A 25,515-nucleotide genomic window follows, 5' to 3' on the forward strand; every position below is an offset into this window, starting at 1 on the left:
TTGCATACAACCTTTCCACAACGTTCTGGGAATGGTGCAGGATAGTTGCTTGGCTTTGGAGAATTCTCAGCACATTTAAGGAACTTGACAAAATAAATGATTTTCTTTGTATTTCATTACGTTAACAGAATGTTTCCTGGAAGTTCAAACATGGTTACATTTAATACCAATTTTGGTTGTGTTCTAGGAACGTTCTCAACTGGTTTGACATTGGGAATGTTCTCAAATTGTTCAGAGAATGTTAAGAAAACCACATTCTCCTGTGGGAATTTCAATACTTCAGCATAACATTTCCACCAGGTTTCTTCACGGTTAATGGTACACTGGAGGAAGTAGTGGAGGAGAACCAATACCCACAAGTCGTTTCAAGCTGCAGTAGAGATTTAAGCTAAGACTGCACTGAGCGCACAAATCCTTATTCCATATTTTATCAGCTGCTGTACAGGCCAGTTTTCCTCTGTGTGTTACGGTAATAACTGTCCCCCTGCTGGTTACGGATCAGGGGAAGGTAATCATCACTACACACAGAGCTTCTAGGTCCTCTGGCAGAGCGACAGGACTCCAGGGAGGGAGTGGAGGGAAAGGTCAGTTTCAGAGCAGTTTGACAGGCTAACACACACATACACACACACACACACACACATACCACATACCACATACACACACACACGCACACACCACTCACACAGACACACACACAAACACATTTGCGTGCACACACACACGCACTCACTCACGCACACACACACACACACACACACACACAGATAGCAGGTCCACTAGGACTCACTCTCTCACTGACCTATAATATGTCAATAGACACCGGCTGCCACTCAGGCGGCGTAGCAACACACACACAGAACACCATGGCTTTGGACAAATGTTTAAGAAATGCACCTGTTCTTCCTTCTATGGACCCTTTCTTCTTTCCTTCCTTCCTAACTGTCACGTTCTGACCAGTAAAGGGGCTGTTTGTTATTGTAGTTTTGTCAGGGCGTGGCAGGGGGTGTTTGTTTAGGGTGTTTCGGGGTTGTTTGGGTTATGTTCTATGTTAGTGTATTTCTATGTTATTTCTAGTTGGTCTATTTCTATGTGGTGTTTATTGGGTTGACCTTCAATTGGAGGCAGCTGCTTCTCGTTGCCTCTGATTGAAGGTCCTATTTATAGGGGTGTTTGTTCTATGGGGTTTGTGGGTAGTTGTTTCCTGTTTAGTGTTTGTTGCACCCGATGGGACTGTTTGGAGTCGTTTGTTTTGTAAACGTGTTTATTTTGTTTTTCCTTCTTCAAAATAAAAAAAGATGAGTATACATTTTCCCGCTGCGTTTTGGTCCACTCCTTACGACAATCGTGACACTAACATCCTGAAAGCAGAGAGAATCAATGTCTTCTAATGCATCCAGCTATATCCAATGTCTGATCGTTGATGAGGGTTTTGAACGGCATGTATCCAGTCTATAGTGTAATGATTCCTCTTGGAAAGACAATTTAGTTGTATTCTACAGTTGTGCCCATAGTAAACATAAAAACTAAAAAACTAAGACAAGATTCCACTAAAGGAAAACCCAACTAAAAGCCAGCACATAGCCTGGCCTTAAAACAACACTTTGTCTGCCTGTGAAGGCACCAAGCCTTCCTTCTAGATTAAGGACAGTTATCATTTCCCCCTTCCTCCACACACACACGCACGCCCACACACACACGCGTACACACACACAGCTTGCCTTTCCCCCTTCGCAGCTCTCGTCTTAAACCGGTTCTGCAGGACAGACAGGCGGGTGGCAAGATGCTGAAATCCCTCACCCCATTAACCTCTCTCCATGGAGGTCTACTGGAGGCCTGGGAGTCTGGGCTAAGGTTTGTTCCATCTAGTCTCCCTTCTCCCTGGAACAAACCTTAGCCCAGCTCCCTTCTCCCTGGAACAAACCTTAGCCCAGCTCCCTTCTCCCTGGAACAAACCTTAGCTCAGCTCCCTTCTCCCTGAAACAAACCTTAGCCCAGCTCCCTTCTCCCTGTGTGTGTAGTTGTGAGTTACTCTATGCAGACCTGGCACATATCCCCCGTACCACCCACCTACCACCTCCCACTACCCAAAGCTAGAGGCCCTGGAGCCTAACCTCCATACCACCCATTTCCCCCTACCCCCAGTTAGAGGTCCTTTCTGTGGGCTGGAGACATCAAAGGTCCTGGGGAAGCGAAGGAAGCAGCAGGGAGGAGAACACATTCTCACATTACATCACTACTGAGTAAAGTCTCTGTGAGTCTGCGATGTGACGGAAATACGAAACAGGCTATAGGCTAACAGGGCGGCCAGGAGAGAAGAAAAGAAGCGGTAGGGATGGAAATTTGTCTGTGTCAGTGGGAATTTATGTCCTGTCAGGGCTAAGAGGAACTCACACACACACACACACACACACACACACACACACACACACACACACACACACACACACACACACACACACACACACACACACACACACACACACACACACACACACTGACCAGGATGGTGGTAACTATGTAGGTCCTGTTCTGTAGGCCGTAGCTGCTGTCGTTGCTTCCTCTCATGAAGGTGGCTGTGCTCACGTACTTTTCGTCCTCGTTCCAGTAGCCCACCTGATAAACATACCAGATAAACAGACAAGTGAAAAAACTGACGGGCTATGAAGGAAACCTTGATTTGATCTGATACTGTACTGTACAGATATAATATGAGACTGCAATGAAACACTATTGGACATGAGTCCTCACACTTGACATCAAATAAGATCCTACAAGGTCCCATTAGATCCCATTAGATCCCATTAGATTCTATAAGATCCTACAGATCTCATGACTCACCTTCTTAGGTCCAGAGGGGGCTAGCTCCATGACACTGACGGTGAAGTTGGTCCTGCGTCCTTTCTCATTGAACTGGATATGACCTGTCAGACCATGGATACGCACCTAACACACGGGGAGGGACAGAATCAATAGAGCATCAATAACACAGAGACACAGGAAGCAGTTACCATCTAGGTCTTTAGGTGTAGGAATCATAATAAAGTAGTCTTATATTAGCCTCATCGACAGGAAACATCATCTGGAGTTCTGTTTCTTCAACAGCCTTGTCTGGATGTTCATTGGAGCATGTGTGTGTGTATTATGTGTATGTATTATGTGTGTGTGTGTGTGTGTGTGTGTGTGTGTGTGTGTGTGTGTGTGTGTGTGTGTGTGTGTGTGTGTGTGTGTGTGTGTGTGTGTGTGTGTGTGTGTGTGTGTGTGTGTGTGTGCGCACTGATTGTACAACACATTAGGTACACCTTCTCTTGCCATGACAGACTGACCAGGTGAAGCTAGGTGAAAGCTATGATCCCTTATTGATGTCACCTGTTAAAGTCAGTTCAACCAGTGCAGATGAAGGGGAGGTGACAGGTTAAAGAAGGATTTTTATATTGAGACATGGATTGTGTTTGTGTCAGCCTCTGAATGGACAAGACAAAAGATTTATGTGCCTTTGAACGGGGTATGGTAGTAGGTGCCAGGCGCACCGGTTTGAGTGTGTCAAGAACTGCACCGCTGCTGGGTTTCTCACGCTTAATAGTTTCCTGTGTGTATCAACAATGGTCTACCACCCAAAGTACATACTGTACAGCCAACTAAAGGAAGCATTGGAGTCAACATGGGCCAGCATCCCTGTGAAAAGCTTTCAACACCTTGTAGAGACCATGCCCCCAATGAATTGAGGCTGTTGTGAGTGCAACTCAATATTAGGAAGTTGTTCCTAATGTTTTATACACTCAGTGTATGTGTGTGAGTGTGTGCATGTGTTTAAGTGTGTAGTGTTTGTGTGTGTGTAGTGTGTGTTCAGTGCAGCATGTTAGTGTTGGCAGAATGATGGGTTTAATTGAGCGAGCGGAACATCAAACTCCTCTCTGCCCTCAGGCAGATGTCTACATTCACTCGGACCAGATGACAGCTAGACATAGCCGCGGAGACACTGTGTGTGTGTGTGCCTGTGTCCGTGTGTCCGTGTGTGTGTGCCTGTGTCCGTGTGTGTGTGTGTGTGTGTGTCAGTGTGTGTGTGTTCAGGCAGGTGGATGAACGTGTGTGCGCACAAGAGGGTGTGCAAGTGTGTGTTTGTGTATCCGTGTGTGTGTGTGTTTGTGTGTGTGTGTGTTTGTTTGTGTGTGTGTTTGTGTGTCCGTGTGTGAGTGTGTGTTTGTGTTTGTTTGTGTGTTTGTGTGTTTGTGTGTTTGTGTGTTTGTGTGTGTGTGTGTGTGTCTGTGTGTTTGTGTGTTTGTGTGTGTGTGTGTGTGTGTGTGTGTGTGTGTCTGTGTGTTTGTGTGTTTGTGTGTGTGTGTGTGTGTGTGTGTGTGTGTGTGTGTGTGTGTGTCCGTGTGTTTGTGTGTGTGTGTGTGTGTTTGTGTGTGTGTGTCCGTGTGTGTGTGTGCATCACTAAGACCACAGTTCCACAGAGCCACACCAGAGAGACTAGTGTGAGACTCAGAGAGGATCTGTCTGTTTAAAAGCTTAAGTCAACTGAAATATACAACAACATCTAAATGACTACATCCAAATAGTAACATCGTCAGTATCAGAAACCAGCCCCCCTACTGCTAGCAGATATTGATCATCAATCCAGTTCACAGCATATTCCTCTGCAGGCACGTCTAGGGCAATTACTGATAATCACACAGCAACATGGATTTATTCAGGTTGTCTGAAAACCTACTGAGCCCTCTCTTTTCTGTTTCTCTATCTCTCTCTCTAAGGTCGTATCGGTTTGACCAATCTGACTTCAGATTCTGGGCATGGTTGCATAAAACATCTTAAGTGAATTTCCCCCTCATCTTTTGTCTTAAAGTTTCCTTTAACGCATCCATAACTTTAAGTCAGTTCCACATTGACTCTGAACCGGTACCCCCTGTGTATAGCCCCCTCACATTGACTCTGTACCAGTACCCCCCTGTATATAGCCCCCTCACATTGACTCTGTACCGGTACCCCCTGTGTATAGCCCCCTCACATTGGCTCTGTACTGGTACCCCCTGTATATAGCCCCCTCACATTGACTCTGTACCAGTACCCCCTGTATATAGCCCCCTCACATTGGCTCTGTACTGGTACCCCCTGTATATAGCCTCCTCACATTGGCTCTGTACCGGTACCCCCTGTATATAGCCCCCTCACATTGGCTCTGTACTGGTACCCCCTGTTTATAGCCTCGCTATTGTTATTTTACTGCTGCTCTTTAATTACTTGTTACTTTTATTTCGTACTTTTTTTTAGGTATTTTCTTAACACTGCGTTTTTGGTTAAGGGCTTGTAAGTAAGCATTTCACTGTAAGGTTGATATCCATATGTATGCTAGCTGGCGACCTGTTGTATTCGGCACATGTGACAAATACCATTTGATTTGATTTGACAACACATTTTAAGGTGAATTTCCCCCTTAATTTAAGTGAAAAACTTAAGTGTGCCCATGAGTTCCCTTAACCCTTAAGTGCCTCATTCAGTATGGATATCAATGTCAACAGCATTTGTGGAGGTGAGTATTGCTTTCATCTGCCCCAGTTTCAAAAGGAAAACATCCACCATCTAGTTAGCTACTTAGCTAAACAATGGAAGGTGCACAATCCATGGCTGAAAAGCTAGCTGGCGAGCTAGCTACCTACTCTGTAAATTAGCTTGACGTGCTAGGAAGTAATATAAACATGTTTTATTATCTTCTGAATCAATTTGATTATCCTGTCTTGAATGTAGAAGTTTTATCTCCCAAAATAAATGTGAATAAGGTCATCTCCATGGTAACCAGAGACTCTTTCTTTTGTACATGCTTGCAAACTACCGTAAAATGATGCCCTTAATTAACTAAGGAAATGTTTGAGGACATGTGTTGACTTGAATCTTGAGTGACCTGGCTGCTCTGTCACCCTGTCTGTAATACTTTATTTCATTCCCATCTCAGAACATTGCATTATGAAACTCCTATCATATTCTATGAGGATCCCTCAGGAGCTTGTCTGTGTATGTTGTTGTGCTTGTGTGTGTGTGTGTGTGTGTGTGTGTGTGTGTGTGTGTGTGTGTGTGTGTGTGTGTGTGTGTGTGTGTGTGTGTGTGTGTGTGTGTGTGTGTGTGTGTGTGTGGTGTGTGTGTGTGTGTAAGAGTGAGTGGATGTATCCCTCATTTCTAGCAGCAGAGTAGTGTGGGTGTGGGTGTACCTGTTGCAGGGCTCTCTGTATATCTATGCCTTGGCCCCAGGGTGCCGGCGGGTTGGCGAGGCATTCGCCTGCGTTGCCACGTCGAGAGATGTCTATCCTCTGTTTCCGAAGGTTCTGGAATGCTGTAGACATCACCTTCACCCCATCATATGTCAACGCTCCGGTGTACTACAGACGTAGAAAGCAAGAGCCAGAGGGAGAGAGAGAGAGAGAGAGAGTGACAGAGAGAGAGAGAGAGAGAGAGAGAAAGAGAGAGACACATCCTCATTACACTTAAAACAACACATATTGAGAGGGTTTGGTCATGATAAAACTAATTCAAGAGGAAGGTGAGAGACCGTTATAGAGAGATCAGAGCAGAGATCATTATAGAGAGATCAGAGCAGAGACCATTATAGAGAGATCAGAGTAGAGATCATTATAGAGAGATCAGAGTAGAGATCATTATAGAGAGGTCAGAGTAGAGACCGTTATAGAGAGATCAGAGTAGAGATCATTATAGAGAGATCAGAGTAGAGATCATTATAGAGAGATCAGAGCAGAGATCATTATAGAAAGATCAGAGTAGAGACCGTTATAGAGAGATCAGAGCTGAGATCATTATAGAGAGATCAGAGTATCAGAGATCATTATAGAGAGATCAGAGCAGAGATCATTATAGAGAGATCAGAGCAGAGACCATTATAGAGAGATCAGAGCAGAGATGGCCCTAAGTGTACCTTTAAGTGGGTGTGTGCGTTTAGGTGTGTACATGTGCACGTGCTTCCGATGCTCCCAGACCATGGAGCAACGTAAGATAGGCAACCGCACAAGGTCTGGGGTCAATGTTGGATTTTCTTGGACATTTCAAAGGGGGGAAAAAATCTACCAGGGAGGGTCCTCTTCAGACATACTCTCAACAAATCACGAGTTTGGGAAGCAGGGCTTAAAATGCTGCCGGAAATAGATACAGAAGCGGCATGATATGGCAGTGAGGTGACCAGAGAATCGCTTCCAATTTCCAACTCGTACTCTCTGTCCCAACGGACGCCGGAACTTGCACAGACGTGTTAAGCTGGAGCATTGGAACATTGAGAGCTGCAACCCGTCTGTCTAAAGAGACTAGTGTGTGCATGTATGTGGAGTGTAGGACCTTCAGGCGTCTCTTGGGGAACTTGGTGTCTTTGTTCTCGAACTCCATCCACTGCTGAATGGTACGGCTGACGTTCTGCTCTGTGTAGTTGACCAGCTGGAAGCCTGTGATGTTGGCCCCACCTTTCCTCAGGTCCGTTAGATCAATGTCCAGAAAACCCTGACAGGAAGAAGATGCAGAGAGGACAAACAGACAGAGAGACAGAGAGACAGAGAGACAGAGAGACAGAGAGACAGAGAGACAGAGAGACAGAGAGACAGAGAGACAGAGAGACAGACAGACAGACAGACAGACAGACAGACAGACAGACAGACAGACAGACAGACAGACAGACAGAAAAAGACAGACAGAGACAGAAAAACAAGTTAAACATTTTGAGGAATCAATTTCTTTCTCTAGTTCCATTTTTAGAGTCATGTCTTTAGGATGAAGTGAAGAAATATGAAGGTTACTTTTTCAACAGGAGACTTGGGTAAATAGGTGTCCTACAGCTCACAGTGAATGATTTAAAACCAAGCATCGTGTAGAAATATAGAGGGATACAGAGCTGGCAGCCAGTATGCTTCTGTTAATAGAATACTAACTACTAATACTACTTCAGTGGTAAAATAAATGACCTTGGGTGTAACGGTAATACTACAGGGATCAGAAATCCTATGTTAAAAGAGAAACCACTCCAATATTAAATGTGAGAGATCAATATTCAGAAAGATAAATGTATAATCAGATTTATGGTGCGTTGCTACAGTGAGAGTGTGAGAAAGAGCGAGAGAAGGAGAGAGAGAGAAAGAGATGGAGAGAGGGAGGGAGGGAGGTAGGGAGGGCCATAGAAAGGGAGAGAGAGAGAGAGAGAGAGAGAGAGAGAGAGATGGAGAGAGGGAGGGAGGTAGGGAGGGCCATAGAAAGAGCAAGAGAAGGAGAGAGAGAGAAAGAGATGGAGGGAGGGAGGTAGGGAGGGAGGTAGGGAGGGCCATAGAAAGGGAGAGTGAGAGAGAGAGAGAGAGAGAGAGAGAGAGAGAGGGAGGAAGGGAGGGCCATAGAAAGAGCGAGAGAAGGAGAGAGAGAGAGAGAGGCAGCGCAAGAGAAAGAGGGAGAATTGTTAAGTGTATACGTGATGAGAGAGTGTTCTGTACAAAGGCCAAAGCAGTGCAGTGGCTCTACATTGTAATTCCTGGTTGAAACTAAAGCAGGGAGAGAATGAGAGAATGCCAGGGTCAATCTCTTAATGGAAATGGCAAATCCCTCAGAGCAAGCTCTTATCCCTGCCCCAGCCTGAAAATAAGGAGGTAACGAGGGACGAGAAGGAGGAAAGTAGAGAATGAAACAGACAAGATCTGTAAGGTTGAGGGAGAGGTCTAGGTTTAATCCCTGATAGAGTTGTGTTAATCCTGGACCTCCGTGCTGTGAAGTACAATGGAAGCACTTCCCTGGAACCCTTCAACACTGTGGAACACAATGGAAGCACACCTCTGGAACTGCTGCTAGGCTCCATGGTACAGAATCCCTCTGACTGTTCTTGGAGGGGTGTGTTTCCAGAACACTAGTGAACTCAATGTTCTATTTTAGAATCGTACAGTTCCACCGGGATTGGTCCATGGCAGCCATGTACAGAAGTACAGTAACCCTGTAAGGTAACTCTGTGTAGAGCACTACACCCTGCACATACACTATCCCCATAGACAACCGTATGTCCTGCTTTGACTCATTGGGATAAACACATAGGATAGAGAGTCAGACAGAGAGAGAGATGCCAATGCCAATAAAGCCCCTTGAATTGAATTGAGAGAGAAAGAGAGACAGACGGACGGACGGACGGACAAAGAGACAAAGAGAGAGGGAGACACAGAGAGAGACAGAGAGAGAGAGACCGAGAGAGAGGGGGGATTGAGATGGGGGAGGGAGAAAGAGAAGACAGAGAGAGAGAGAGAGAGAGAGTAAGTAGCGAGAGACAGAAGGCAGATTCACCCCCTCAGCAGGTAATCAATCTGTCTGCATGGTGAATCAGATGCAGACAGAAGAAGTCACCCACAGAGAGACAGAAAGACTGATGTACAGACAGAAGAAGTCACCCACAGAGAGACAGAAAGACTGATGTACAGACAGAAGTAGTCACACACAGAGACACAGAAAGACTGATGTACAGACAGAAGCAGTCACACACAGAGAGACAGAAAGACTGATGTACAGACAGAAGCAGTCACACACAGAGAGACAGAAAGACTGATGTACAGACAGAAGTAGTCACACACAGAGACACAGAAAGACTGATGTACAGACAGAAGTAGTCACACACAGAGACACAGAAAGACTGATGTACAGCAGGAGACTGAACAAGTGAACTCCACAGCCTCAGATCTTTGTGATTGGTAGTGAAAGTGGTGCTGTCAACTGCTCTGACCTTCAGCCTCCGACTGTGACTGTCTGTCTGGTAGAAGTTCCAGAACCACAGGCAACCCTTATTATATTGATCCCTGCCTGCCCTTTGATGAAACTTTCTGTGGTCTGGTATTCTTAACGCCATCAATCAGAGCTTTCTTCTCTTTCTCTCCTCTTCTCTTCTCTTCCTCCCTCTTCCCCTTCTGCCTAATGGGCCCTGCTCCCTGCTCCCTCCACCCCCTAACCCCCACTCCTCTCCTTTTCCACCCTCCTCGTACCCCTTCTCCCTCTCATCTCCTCCCTCCCTTCTCCCTCTCCTCTCCGTCTCTCCTTTCCTCTTCCTCTCCTCCACTGTCCTCTCTCTCCTCCACTGTACTCTTCCTTCTCCCTGAAGTATCAACCGAACCAGGTGCCCATATGTCTCAGTTGAATGGTCAGAGGACAGAGAGAATGAGAGAGAAGAGAAGAAGAGATGTGTGTATTTTTCTGCTCCATGTGTTAGCTAATGCAGTGCACTGAGCTGAGCAGGTTACTATAGAAACCGCTCCTCATGGACACGGAGGTGGAAACATTTGATATAGACCTCCTAGACACACACAGAACGACTAAGAGATGGAGACATACACACACACAGACAGGCACACACACTTTCCCCCTCTCATAGAGGCAGACAAGCAGGCACACACACACACACACATACGATAGCTGTGCTAAGGTAGAACACAGAATAGTAATTTTAATAGAGCCATTATGGAGATTGCAGGTGGTTTGGTACCAAACTTTATTGCTTTCACAGCTTTCTAATTTACACTTCAATCTAACAAATTGACCAGATGAGAGAGAGATTGAGATAGTCCCAGCAGTGAGCCAGCATATTAATGTTGTTATTACCATGTGTGTATCCCAAATGGCACCCTGTTCCCTATATAGTGCACTATAAAGGGGAAAAGTAGAGCACTATAAAGGGAATAGAGTCCCATTTGGAACACAACGTGCATTCTGTTGACATCCATTTTCTGCTGTTTTTAGTGTCTTTGGGGAGGTTGTATGAGCGGTGCCCTGGGACGATCACAGCGGACAAAGACAGCTAATGCACATTACCCTGCACACATTTACTCACTGACCCTCTACTGTCTATCTGTCTGTATCTCAGTGGCTGGCGGCTGAGCGTGTGTGTGTCGGTGTGTGTGTGCCTGAGTGTGTGGGCTCTGCAGCACTCTGTATTGTCCCAGTCAGTCAATCAAGGCAGGGGTTTCCATTCCTTTTCGAAGGCTCTACCAGCAGCAGGTTATTAGTGGCAGTATGAATGATCTGACTCAGTAGACTACAGAGACGTTGATACAGAGAGTTTGTAGAGGATTATTTCGATGGGCATAGTTGTTAGTATCTCTCTCTAGAGTTAGTCGCTGAAGAGGGAAGAAATGTGAGCAGTGGAATCTGTTGTATCCCTTCAGAGAAACCTGAAACGGATTTGGTGCTTGTAATGAATAGTTCCAGTTGTATGTAGGGTGTCCAATCAAAACCCATCTTTTGACCAATAGGTAAAATAATATATTCATTGCGTGGAAACGCCTTTTAATAAAAAACAAATGTCTCTATCATAATCCATACAAAGGTGGTTTTAGCCTTGTAGGATGGCCAAGATCAGGGTGGCTTAATCACTGGAGGCCAGAGGAAAAAAGTGTTCAAAAATCAGGAAAATAGAATTGTCATCTGGGTTGAATGCTGAGTGAGAATTAAGGCTAACTGACAGGCCGTTGAACTCGCCATCTTTCTTCTCCAATACGGAGGACATAAAACACTAGAGGCAAGATAGATATTGATTTTGAGACATGACATGAAGCATTTTCAGATATTAGTAGATATTAGTATATGGAGTTCATATTAATGGGAGGTTCCAGTTATTTTTCAAAGATTTCTAAGAAAAACAAGCGTATCTCTGGGAAATGTCAACGAACCACTGAGCGTTCCATAAGCTTTTTCTTTTCACATCCTTTTGCATTTAATTAGGCTCGTCTCATGTTAATTTAGCTTTTTGTCAAATCCTCAAAACTCGCTGCGAGAAGCAGCAACGAACTGTCAACAGAGCTCGCTGCTTATTATTGGATGTATTATGTTACGAAATAAGACTCTTTAGATTTAATGAAAGAACCCACTGAACGATTCAGAACATGAAGAATCATATTTGTCTTGATAAAATGTATTTTTATAAGAAAAGGAAGTCACATTTGACCATATTGTATGTCTTATTGCAGTTTCAATATCATGTTGACTCTAGAGAGATACCCAGCCACGTCACCTGTGATACAAGTCAGTATTCGACGTCCATCCATGTCTGAGGGCGTTGGGAGATGACATAGAAACTGGCCACTAGGGGCAACAGTGAGCTCTGTTACCTTCAAGTAAGTTTCAGTTTTGGTGTTGTGAACGTGGATGGTGGATGGGCATAAGCATAAGATTTCTGGTTCAAATTCAGCCATAAAAAAGTTGTTTTTTAGATTTTTGTTTTAAGCCTATGCCAAACCTTAACCTTTACCTTAACCGTTAGGAGTTAATGCCTAACCTTAAATATTTGTAGTTAATGCCTAAACTTAACCTTTTGAAATTTGACATTTGCAACAACTTCAAAATTTGACATTGGAGAAAAATGTATGAATGCCGTGAGACTAAGAGCTAGATGCAATACCTTGGGATGTATCAGATATATTACACAGAGAGAGAGATAGTAGAGTAGAGAAATAGAGATAGATACAGTAGAGAGATAGAGAGAAAGATATATATATATAGAGAGAGATATAGAGATATACCTGACCACTGTGACAGACCCACAATTAAGGAAAGCTCTGACTATGTACAGACACTGTAGGCAGTACTGGCTCTCAAGAGAAGACAGGCTATGTGCACACTGCCCACAAATTGAGGTGGAAACTAAGCTGCACTTCCTAACCTCCTTTTGTGAGTCTAATGTTAACTGTCATTTTGAATTGTTTATTTCCCTTTTGTTTATTATCTATTTCACTTTCTTTGGCAATGTTAACATAATGTATGTTTCCCATGCAAATAAATCAATTTGAATATCATTTAATTGATATATATATAGAGAGAGAGAGTGCAAGAGATAGATACAGTAGAAAGATAGTAGAGAGAGAGAGAGCTATGCAGTAGGGAGATAGTAGAGAGAGATAAGAGAGATAGAGAGATAAGAGAGAGAGAGATATGCAGAGATATGCAGCAGGGAGATAGTAGAGAGAGAGATAGCGAGAGAGAGCGAGAGATACAGTAGAGAGATACAGTATTGAGATAGTAGCGAAAGAGAGATAGAGAGAGAGAGCGAGAGATACAGTAGAGAGATACAGTATTGAGATAGTAGAGATATAGGTATAGGGAGAGAGCGAGATATATGTATAGAGAGAAAGCGAGAGAGAGCGAGAGCAAGAGAGAGATTTATGTATAGAGAGAGAGCGAGAGCGAGATATATATATAGAGAGAGAGCGAGAGAAAGCGAGATATATGTATAGAGAGAGAGCGAGAGAGAGAGAGAGAGAGCGAGAGCGATATATGTATAGAGAGAGAGCGAGAGAGAGAGAGAGCGAGAGCGAGATATATGTATAGAGAGAGAGCGAGAGTGAGCGAGAGCGAGAGAGGGAGAGCGAGCGAGATATATGTATAGAGCGAGAGAGAGAGAGAAAGAGAGCGAGAGAGAGAGAGCGAGAGAGAGAGAGCGAGAGAGAGAGAGAGCGAGAGAGAGATATATGTGTATAGAGAGCAAGAGAGAGAGCGAGAGAGAGAGCGAGAGCGAGATATATGTATAGAGCGAGAGCGAGAGAGAGCGAGAGAGAGCGAGAGCGAGCGAGAGCGAGATATATGTATAGAGAGAAAGTGAGAGAGAGCGAGAGAGCGAGAGAGAGCGAGAGAGAGCGAGATATATGTATAGAGAGAGAGCGAGATATATGTATAGAGAGAGAGCGAGAGAGCGAGATATATGTATAGAGAGAGAGCGAGAGAGCGAGATATATGTATAGAGAGCGAGAGAGAGCGAGATCGAGATATATGTATAGAGAGAGAGCGAGAGAGAGAGCGAGAGAGAGCGAGAGAGAGAGAGCGAGAGAGAGCAAGAGCGAGGGAGAGAGCGAGAGAGAGAGAGAGAGAGCGAGAGAGAGCAAGATATATGTATAGAGAGCGACAGCGCGAGAGCGAGATATATGTATAGAGAGAGAGCGAGAGAGAGATATATGTATAGAGAGAGAGCGAGACAGAGAGATATATGTATAGAGAGCGAGAGAGAGCGAGAGCGACAGCGCGAGAGCGAGATATATGTATAGATCGAGAGCGAGAGAGGGAGAGAGAGAGAGAGAGAGAGAGAGCGAGAGCGAGAGAGAGCAAGAGCGAGGGAGTGAGCGAGATATATGTATAGAGCGCGAGAGCGCGAGAGCGCGAGAGCGACAGAGCGAGAGAGAGATATATGTATAGAGAGAGAGAGCGAGAGAGAGAGCGAGAGAGAGAGCGAGAGAGAGATATATGTATAGAGAGAGAGAGCGAGAGAGAGAGCGAGAGAGAGAGCGAGAGCGAGATATATGTATAGAGAGAGAGAGCGAGAGAGAGAGCGAGAGAGAGAGCGAGAGAGAGAGCGAGAGCGAGATATATGTATAGAGAGAGAGAGCGAGAGAGAGAGCGAGAGCGAGCAAGAGCGAGAGCGAGAGAGAGCGAGATATATGTATAGAGAGAGAGAGCGAGAGAGAGAGCGAGAGCGAGATATATGTATAGAGAGAGAGAGCGAGAGAGAGAGCGAGAGCGAGCAAGAGCGAGAGCGAGAGAGAGCGAGATATATGTATAGAGAGAGAGAGCAAGAGAGAGAGCGAGAGCGAGCAAGAGCGAGAGCGAGCGAGATATATGTATAGAGAGAGAGTGAGCGAGAGCGAGATATATGTATAGAGAGAGAGCGAGAGAGAGAGAGCGAGAGAGAGCAAGAGCGAGCGAGTTATATGTATAGAGCGAGAGAGCGAGAGAGCGAGAGAGAGAGAGAAATCTTACCAGGTTGGCCAGGATGTAGTGGTAACTCTTAGCATTCTTCCCCTGTTCAACGATCTGGAACACACAGAGAAAAATCTTTAGGATGGCCATGACTGGGGAGGGGCTTGTGTGTGTTCAGTACACTGTTCCCATGTAGTGACCTTGGCCAGGGCAGAAGAGACACCAACTAGGGTAAGACATTGTAACAGCAGTGACTCTAAAATATAAATATTCAGTATAATCATTCCTGTAGTCTCATCCCATGCATACAAATATACATCACAAAATCCTTTCAAACATGACTTCATCACACCAAATGTAACATGCATCGGTCAGAAAATCCATTCAAACCTTCTGAATCAAATTTCACATTTTTTGTTGTTGCTCATATTAATTTCTTTGTAACTTCCAAAAAGACTCATATTCATAACTGATGCGTCCTCTCCTTCAACGTCAAACTAAGCATGTAACTGTGTTGACAGTCATTGATCTACAAGTCATTTTGCATGCAGAACAACCCCAGGGAACATCAGTAGTCTAGTCAAACTGTGCACTGTGCCCAGCTTCGCATGCTGACCAATCTGAGGTAGACAGCCTGTCTCTGATCTGGTACATCTGCACAGCACCTTCAGCATTCAAATGTTAAAATGGCTTGCATGAAATTAGGCTTTACTAGTTGAGTGACAACCTATGTAATTTGCTAGGTCATTGTTATCTACGGTTGAAGTCTGAAGTTTACATACACCTTAGCCAAATACATTTAAACTCAGTTTTTCACAATTCCAATTTAATCCTAGTAAAAATTCCCTATCTTAGGTCAGTTAGGATCAACACTTTATATTAAGAATGTGAAATGTCAGAATAATAGTAGAGAGAATGATTTATTTAAGCCTTTATTTCTTTCATCACATTCCCAGTGGGACATAAGTTTACATAAACTCAATTAGTATTTGGTAACATTGCATTTAAATTGCTCAACTTTGGTCAAACGTTTCACGTTTCCACAAGCTTCCCACAATAAGTTGGGTGAATTTTGGCCCATTCCTCCTGACAGAGTTGGTGTAACTGAGTCATGTTTGTAGGCCTCCTTGCTTGCACACGCTTTTTCAGTTCTGCCCACAAATGTTCTATATGATTGAGGCCAGGGCTTTGTGATGCCACCTTGACATGTGTAACTCTGTGTTGTTGTTTCTGTCGCACTGCTTTGCTTTATCTTGGCCAGGTCGCAGTTGTAAATGAAAACTTGTTCTCAACTGGCCTACCTGGTTAGAAAAAGGTGAAATATATTTTTTTTTTTAATAAAAACTTTGTTGTCCTGAAGCCATTTTGCCACAACTTTGGAAGTATGCTTGGGGTCATTGTCCATTTGGAAGACCCATTTGCGACCAAGCTTTAACTTCCTGACTGATGTCTTGAGATGTTGCTTCAATATATCCACATCATTTTCCTTCCTCATGATGACATCTATTTTGTGAAGTGCACCAGTCCCTCCTGCAGCAAAGCACCCCCACAACATGATGCTGCCAACCCCGGGCTTCACGGTTTGGATGGTGTTCTTCGGCTTGCAAGCCTCCCCATTTTTCCTCCAAACATAACAATGGCCATTATGGCCAAACAGTTCTATTTTTGTTTCATCAGACCAGAGGACATTTCTCCAAAAAGTACAATCTTTGTCCCCATGTGCAGTTACAAACCCTAGTCTGGCTTTTTTATGGTGGTTTTGGGGCATTGGCTTCTTCCTTGCTGAGCGGCCTTTCAGGTTATGTCGATATAGGACTCGTTTTACTGTGCGTACTATTGTTTGTACAGATGAACGTGGTACCTTTAGGCGTTTGGAAATTACTCCCAAGGATGAACGAGACTTTTTTCTGAGGTCTTGGCTGATTTCTTTTGATTTTCCCATGATGTCAAGCTAAGAGGCAATGAGTTTTAAGGTAGGCCTTGAAAAATATCCACAGGTACACCTCCAATTGACTCAAATTATGTTAGTTAGCCTATCAGAGGCTTCTAAAGCCATGACATCATTTTCTGGAATTTTCCAAGCTGTTTAAAGGCACAGTCAACTTAGTGTATGTGAACTTCTGATCCACTGGAATTGTGATACAGTGAATTATTGTAACGCCCTGGCCATAGAGAGGGTTTTTTTGTTCTTTATTTTGGTTAGGCCAGGGTGTTACATTGGGTGGGCGTTCTATGTTCCTTTTTCTATGTTTTTGTATTTCTTTGTTTTGGGCCGTGTGTGTGGCTCCCAATCAGGCACAGCTGAAGCTCGTTGTTGCTGATTGGGAGTCACACATAAGGAGCATGTTTTTCCTTTGGGTTTTGTGGGTAATTGTTTCTGTTAGTGTTTGCACCTGACTGGACTGTTTAGCTGTCAGTTTTCTTGTTTTGTTTGTATAGTGTACTTTCTTTATTAAATATTCTAATGATGAACACTAACTCCGCTGCACCTTGGTCCACGCTCTCTTCAGACAGCCCTTACAGAATTACCCACCAAACAAGGACCAAGCAGTGGAGGAGGGCGCAGCGCCAGGAGGAGCAAGGATCCTGGACCAGGGAGAGAAAGGACTGGACATGGGAGGACATCCTGGACGGCAAGGGATCCTACACTTGGGAAGAGATCCTGGTCGGAAGGGTTCGCCTCCCATGGGAACAGGTAGAGGCACTCAGAAGAGTGGAGGCAGAAGGAAAGAAGGACTAACGGCAACGGTTTGAGGGAATACGGCTGGGAAGGAAGCCCGAGAGGCAGCCCAAATTTTTTTTGGGGGGGGCACACGGGGAGTGTGGCAGAGTCAGGTTGGAAACCTGAGCCAGCTCCCCATGCTTACAGGAGGCAACGTAGTACTGGTCAGGCACCGTGTTATGAAGTAAAGCGCACGGTGTCCCCAGTACGCGTGGAGAGCCCGGTGCGTTACATCCCAGCTCCTAACATCTGCCGGGGGAGATTGGACATCGAGCCAGGACGGGTTGTGCAGGCCGTGCACTCTAGACCTCCAATGCGTCTTCAGGACCCGGTCTATCCTGTGCCTGCGCCCAGAACCAGGCCTCCTGCATGTCTCCCCATCCTGGTCAGTCCTGTGCCTGCTCCACGGACCAGGCCTCCAGTGGGTCTCCCCATCCTGGTCAGTCCTGTGCCTCCTCCTAGGACCTGGCCACCAGTGGGTCTCCCCATCCTGGTCCATCCTGTGCCACCTCCCAGGACTAGGCCTCCAGTGGGTCTCGCCAGTCAGGAGCTGCCAGAGCCGCCCGCCAGTCAGGAGCTGCCAGAGTGGCCCGCCTGCCCGGAGCTGCCAGAGTGGCCCGCCTGCCCGGAGCTGCCAGAGTGGCCCGCCTGCCCGGAGCTGCCAGAGTGGCCCGCCTGCCCGGATCAGCCAGAGTGGCCCGCCTGCCCGGATCAGCCAGAGTGGCCCGACTGCCCGGATCAGCCAGAGTGGCCCGCCTGCCCGGATCAGCCAGAGTGGCCCGCCTGCCCGGATCAGCCATCGCCGCCCGCCAGCCGGGTGCAACAAGGGTCGCCCGCCAGCCGGGCGAAGTCAGGGTCGCCCACCAGACCTTCGGCGCGGCCAGGTGCGCCACCTAAGAGGGCGACGCCAAGGGTGGGGCAGAGGCCACGTCCCGCACCTGAGCCGCCGCCGTAAGAAGGCCCACCCAGACCCTCCCCTTCAGTGTCAGGTTTTGCGGCCGGAGTCCGCACCTTGGGGGAGGGGTACTGTAACGCCCTGGCCATAGAGAGGGGTTTTTTGTTCTTTATTTTGGTTAGGCCAGGGTGTTACATTGGGTGGGCGTTCTATGTTCCTTTTTCTATGTTTTTGTATTTCTTTGTTTTGGGCCGTGTGTGGCTCCCAATCAGGCACAGCTGAAGCTCGTTGTTGCTGATTGGGAGTCACACATAAGGAGCATGTTTTTCCTTTGGGTTTTGTGGGTAATGGTTTCTGTTAGTGTTTGCACCTGACAGGACTGTTTGGCTGTCAGTTTTCTTGTTTTGTTTGTATAGTGTTCTTTCTTTATTAAATATTCTAATGATGAACACTAACTCCGCTGCACCTTGGGCCACTCTCTCTTCAGACAGCCCTTACAATTATAAGTGAAATAATCTGTCTGTAAACAATTGTTGGAAAGATTCCTTGTGTCATGCACAAAGTAGATGTCCTAACCGACTTGCCAAAACTATAGTTTGTTAAGAAGAAATTTGTGGAATGGTTGAAAAATTAGTTTTAAAGACTCCAACCTAAGTGTATGTAAACTTCCGACTTCAACTGTATGTGCTGTTGAAAATTGTGTTTTTCTGGAATAAAAGTAATCTTTCATCTGGCTATACAGAGCAGTAGTAATGGCGTCTTTTTGTAGGCATTAACTCCGCCATGGTTTGTTGGACAAAGCCTATGGGGAAATGTTGTTTTTGTTGGGTTTTTGGATAAACGCCATAAAACTCCTAGCGACATTAGCATAACGAAATTCAATATTTCTTTTTTTCAAATATAGGACTGTCTCATATCGTTTTATAGATACACCTCTCTTGAATCGACCCTCTTCGTCCGATTTCACAAAGGTTTTACAGGAAAAGCACAACATTAGATTATGTTAGAGGAGTACATGGTAAAAGTAGCATCATTTGAATTTTCCGACCAACCACATGCATCACAAATAACCAAAAAACAGCTAAATGCAGCACGAACCTTTTACAAACTTCATCAGATGACACACCTAGGACATCATGTTACACACAGCATGCATTCTTTTGTTCAATAAAGGTCATATTTCTATATAAAAACAGCATTTTACATCGGCGTCTGACGTTGGCTAACTATTTTCCCATAAAATATCTCTTGAAAACACCTGTCATAACAGATTTTAAATTAACTTTACAGGGTAATCACACTTTGAGATAAAAGGGAATGCGATACTCAGAAAATGAGCTAGTAAACCTAGCTCGGCACCATCTTGGAACAATCGCAAATCACATCTAATCTTGTATAATATTGTCAATAATCCCTTACCTTTAGTTGTCTTCATCAGAAAGCACTTCCAGGAATCCCAGGTCCACGACAAATGTATTTTCGGTCGAAAAAGTCCATCCTTTATGTTCCATTAGCTTGCTGTTGTTAGCGCGTCTGAAGGCTGTATCCAAATGTTGATCCGGGCGCGGGACTTCGGTTTCGAACAATAACTTTTTTCCCTCCTTTAGGTTCATTCAAACATGTCAAACGTTGTATAACATTAATCTTCAGGGCCTGTTTCAACAAGAGAGCCAATAAGATTCGAGTGGGACGATTGCATTGTGTTTCAAAACGTTTCCAAAGGTGGGGGTAGACACGGCCGACGACGTCACAATGCTGATGGCCCTCCTACTGTGACCAATTGCCACAGCGACTCCTTCATTGAGTTTCGACAGTAGAAGGCTCAAAACACTTTGTAAAGACTGGGGACATCTAGTGGAAGCAATAGAAAGTGCTCAATGAACGATATCTCACGTTGTGAATTACAGGCAAAGCTGTGAAGTCGAGTCCACAATTCTGAATTTCACTTCCTGTTTCAATCGGTCTCGGGGTTTTGACTGCCATATGAGTTCTGTTATACTCACAGACACCATTCAAATAGTTTTAGAAACTTTAGGGTGTTTTCTATCCATATATAATAAGTATATGCATGTCCTAGCTTCTGAGTTTGATTAGTAGGCCGTTGAAAATGGGAACAAATTTTTTTCAAAATGCGCTGTGGCGCCCCCTATCGTAGGGTATCCTCAAGAGGTTTTAAACCAGGTATGGGAAACTCCAGTCCTTGGGGGCCGGAGTGCTGTCGTACTTTAAACCAGGTATGGGAAACTCCAGTCCTCGGGGGCCGGAGTGCTGTCGTACTTTAAACCAGGTATGGGAAACTCCAGTCCTCGGGGGCCGGAGTGCTGTCGTACTTTAAACCAGGTATGGGAAACTCCAGTCCTCGGGGGCCGGAGTGCTGTCGTACTTTAAACCAGGTATGGGAAACTCCAGTCCTCGGGGCCGGAGTGCTGTCATACTTTAAACCAGGTATGGGAAACTCCAGTCCTTGGGGGCCGGAGTGCTGTCGTACTTTAAACCAGGTATGGGAAACTCCAGTCCTTGGGGGCCGGAGTGCTGTCGTACTTTAAACCAGGTATGGGAAACTCCAGTCCTTGGGGCCGGAGTGCTGTCGTACTTTAAACCAGGTATGGGAAACTCCAGTCCTCGGGGCCGGAGTGCTGTCGTACTTTAAACCAGGTATGGGAAACTCCAGTCCTTGGGGGCCGGAGTGCTGTCATACTTTAAACCAGGTATGGGAAACTCCAGTCCTTGGGGGCCGGAGTGCTGTCACTCTTTATCCCTAGCTAACACAGCTGATTAAACTAATTGCATTCCAATCTAAAGATTAGTTGATAATTGGAGTCAGGTGTGTTAGCTGGGGCTGGGGCAAAACAATCAGTGTATATGGTCATTTTTAGATATACAGGGTAAAGTTGATAATTTCATAATGGCGAATCATGTTTGTGAGGCGCGCTGCATGGGCAAAGATGAGGAGAAAAGAAGCTCACCAAAAAATTACAAACGGTCAAAACCACTTGATTTTAAAATGGGGGTGAAATTCAACGTTGTGCAATATATTCATTAGCTATGTCATATCTAATTTGTAAACAATAGATAATGATATAGTACTAGCTCAAACACTTAATATGCAAAAATGACAAATTCATTAGTGGATGATGGTGATTTCAGAACCAAAGTGGGGGGGGGGGGCAAAAACAGGCTACATTCCCCCCCTAATCTGATAGTGGTAGTGGGGTGGTAGATGTGTAGTCTCCCTTATGACTCTAATCTGATAGTGGTAGTGGGGTGGTAGATGTCTAGTCTTCCTTATGACTCTAATCTGATAGTGATAGTGGGGTGGTAGATGTCTAGTCTTCCTTATGGCTCTAATCTGATAGTGGTAGTGGGGTGGTAGATGTCTAGTCTTCCTTATGGCTCTAATCTGATAGTGGTAGTGGGGTGGTAGATGTCTAGTCTCCCTTATGGCTCTAATCTGATAGTGGTAGTGGGTGGTAGATGTCTAGTCTTCCTTATGACTCTAATCTGATAGTGATAGTGGGGTGGTAGATGTCTAGTCTCCCTTATGACTCTAATCTGATAGTGATAGTGGGGTGGTAGATGTCTAGTCTTCCTTATGGCTCTAATCTGATAGTGGTAGTGGGGTGGTAGATGTCTAGTCTTCTTTATGACTCTAATCTAATAGTGGTAGTGGGGTGGTAGATGTCTAGTCTCCCTTATGGCTCTAATCTGATAGTGGTAGTAGTCTGGTAGATGTCTAGTCTCCCTTATGACTCTAATCTGATAGTGGTAGTGGGGTGGTAGATGTCTAATCTCCCTTATGGCTCAGATCAGGTGCATACATACTAGTATACACCATAGACATACATAATTCACGCACACACAATGCATACACCATAGACATAAATAATTTACACACACACACACAGAAGTCAGCTCAGTCAGATCCAGCTCAGAGAGGCCCAGCTCAGACAGATCCAGCTCCAACAGATCCAGGTCAGAGAGGCCCAGCTCAGACAGAGCCAGCTCAGAGAGGCCCAGCTCAGAGAGGACCAGCTTAGACAGAGCCCAGCTCAGAGAGGCCCAGCTCAGAGAGGCCCAGCTCAGAGAAGCCCAGCTCAGACAGATCCAGCTCAGAGAGGCCCAGCTCAGAGAGGCCCAGCTCAGAGAGGCCCAGCTCAGACAGATCCAGCTCAGAGAGGCCCAGCTCAGACAGATCCAGCTCAGAGAGGCCCAGCTCAGACAGAGCCACCTCAGAGAGGCCCAGCTCAGAGAGGCCCAGCTCAGAGAGGCCCAGCTCAGAGAGGCCCAGCTCAGACAGATCCAGCTCAGAGAGACCCAGCTCAGAGAGGCCCAGCTCAGAGAGGCCCAGCTCAGACAGATCTAGCTCAGAGAGGCCCAGCTCAGAGAGGCCCAGCTCAGACATATCCAGCTCAGAGAGGCCCAGCTCAGAGAGGCCCAGCTCAGAGGCCCAGCTCAGACAGATCCAGCTCAGAGAGGCCCAGCTCAGAGAAGCCCAGCTCAGAGAAGCCCAGCACAGAGAGGCCCAGCTCAGATAGATCCAGCTCAGAAAGGCCCAGCTCAGAGAGGCCCAGCTTAGACAGATCCAGCTCAGAGAGGCCCAGCTCAGAGAGGCCCAGCTCAGACAGGCCCAGCTCAGAGAGGCCCAGCTCAGACAGATCTAGTTCAGAGAGGCCCAGCTCAGAGAGGCCCAGCTCAGACATATCCAGCTCAGAGAGGCACAGCTCAGAGAGGCCCAGCTCAGACAGGCCCAGCTCAGAGAGGCCCAGCTCAGACAGATTCAGCTCAGAGAAGCCCAGCTCATGAGCTCCATGAGCACAATATTTTATTTTAGAATGGAAAATGAATGTGTTTATGCAACAAATTTTAGTGCATCGAATCGTATCGAACTGCATCGTTTTGTTCTCTAATCAAACCGAACCTCACCGAATTGTTTTCTAACTAAAACGTTTCTATATTGGAAGCCCATCTATCTAGATACGTATTGAATCGTCTTGAAAGGGAAAGATACACATCTCTATTAAATAGTCATTACAATTTACCACAGATGAGAAAGACACTGATTAAAAACATGGCACTAACTATATGACGGTTGTACATTAGCTCACATTAAAGCATTGTGCACTCAACCACTGAGGATTCAATGTACAGAAATGCATGCAAGCATGCACACACACACAGAGACACACACACAGATGTACCCACCCATGCACACATGCACACACACCGTCCCCTGTGGGGGAGTAGGGGGAGGCTGCCTAATGAGGTTTATGTGTCATTTATGACACACACAACCCTACACACTCTGTCATAATACTGTCATTTATGACACACACAACCCTACACACTCTGTCATAATACTGTCATTTATGACAAACACAACCCTACACACTCTGTCATAACACTGTCATTTATGACAAACACAACCCTACACACTCTGTCATAACACTGTCATTTATGACAAACACAACCCTACACACTCTGTCATAACACTGTCATTTATGACAAACACAACCCTACACACTCTGTCATAACACTGTCATTTATGACAAACACAACCCTACACAATCTGTCATAACACTGTCATTTATGACACTACACTGAACAGGAGAGGAGAGGAGGAGAGGGGAGGAGAGGAGAATAGAGGAGAGGGGAGGAGAGGAGGAGAGGGGATGCGAGGGGAGGAGAGGGGAGTAGAGGAGGGGAGGGGAGGAGAGGAGAGGAGAGGAGAGGGAGGACGAGCGGAAAGGGAGAGGGGAGTAGCAGAGAGGGAGTGTGGAGGAGAGGAGAGGGAGCGGGTAGGAGAGAAGAGGGAGTGTGGAGGAGAGAAGAGGGAGTGTGGAGGAGAGGGAGCAGGTAGGAGAGAAGAGGGAGGCGACAGGAGGAGACAGGAGGAGAGGGAGTGGGAGGAGAGAAGAGGGAGTGTGGAGGAGAGAAGAGGGAGTGGGGAAGATAGGCAGACAGAGTGGGGGTAATATTAATGTACAGCTCAGTCTATACATCTGAGGCTATAGACAGACAGAGTGGGGGTTCTGTAACTGATAGACAGAGTGGGGGATCTGTAACTGACAGACAGAGTGGGGGTTCTGTAACTGACAGACATAGTGGGGGTTCTGTAACTGATAGACAGAGTGGGGATTCTGTAACTGACAGACAGAGTGGGGGATCTGTAACTGACAGACAGAGTGGGGGATCTGTAACTGATAGACAGAGTGGGGGATCTGTAACTGATAGACAGAGTGGGGGATCTGTAACTGACAGACAGAGTGGGGGATCTGTAACTGATAGACATAGTGGGGGATCTGTAACTGATAGACAGAGTGGGGGATCTGTAACTGACAGACAGAGTGGAGGATCTGTAACTGACAGACAGAGTGGGGGATCTGTAACTGATAAACAGAGTGGGGGATCTGTAACTGATAGACAGAGTGGGGGATCTGTAACTGATAGACAGAGTGGGGGATCTGTAACTGATAGACAGAGTGGGGGTTCTGTAACTGACAGACAGAGTGGGGGATCTGTAACTGATAGACAGAGTGGGGGATCTGTAACTGACAGACAGAGTGGGGGATCTGTAACTGATAGACAGAGTGGGGGTTCTGTAACTGACAGACAGAGTGGGGGATCTGTAACTGATAGACAGAGTGGGGGTTCTGTAACTGACAGACAGAGTGGGGGTTCTGTAACTGACAGACAGAGTGGGGGATCTGTAACTGATAGACAGAGTGGGGGATCTGTAACTGATAGACAGAGTGGGGGATCTGTAACTGATAGAGAGAGTGGGGGTTCTGTAACTGACAGACAGAGTGGGGGATCTGTAACTGATAGACAGAGTGGGGGATCTGTAACTGACAGACAGAGTGGGGGATCTGTAACTGATAGACAGAGTGGGGGTCCTGTAACTGACAGACAGAGTGGGGGATCTGTAACTGATAGACAGAGTGGGGGATCTGTAACTGATAGACAGAGTGGGAGTTCTGTAACTGACAGAGATATTGGGGGTTCTGTAACTGACAGAGTGGGGGTTCTGTAACTGACAGATCGAGTGGGAGTTCTTTAACTGACAGATCGAGTGGGAGTTCTTTAACTGACAGAGAGATTGGGGGTTCTGTAACTGACAGAGTGGGGGTTCTGTAACTGACAGATCGAGTGGGAGTTCTGTAACTGACAGAGAGATTGGGGGTTCTGTAACTGACAGAGTGGGGGTTCTGTAACTGAC

At 45.9% G+C, this 25,515-nt stretch overlaps 1 protein-coding gene across 1 annotated transcript in view; it reads right to left on the reverse strand.

The window, feature by feature from the left end:
* The window catches only part of LOC115168483 (glutamate receptor 1), a gene marked incomplete in the record, with an annotated part of 136,381 nt that overhangs the window by 61,443 nt on the left and 49,423 nt on the right, over window positions 1–25,515 (reverse strand). Inside the window, 5 exon segments of the mRNA XM_029723817.1 lie at window positions 2,503–2,616; window positions 2,842–2,946; window positions 6,204–6,371; window positions 7,336–7,494; window positions 14,743–14,796. Of these exon segments, the coding sequence (XP_029579677.1) occupies window positions 2,503–2,616; window positions 2,842–2,946; window positions 6,204–6,371; window positions 7,336–7,494; window positions 14,743–14,796 (600 nt within the window).

Source organism: Salmo trutta, chromosome 3 (assembly GCF_901001165.1).
Source record: "Salmo trutta chromosome 3, fSalTru1.1, whole genome shotgun sequence".
NCBI lineage: Eukaryota > Metazoa > Chordata > Actinopteri > Salmoniformes > Salmonidae > Salmo > Salmo trutta.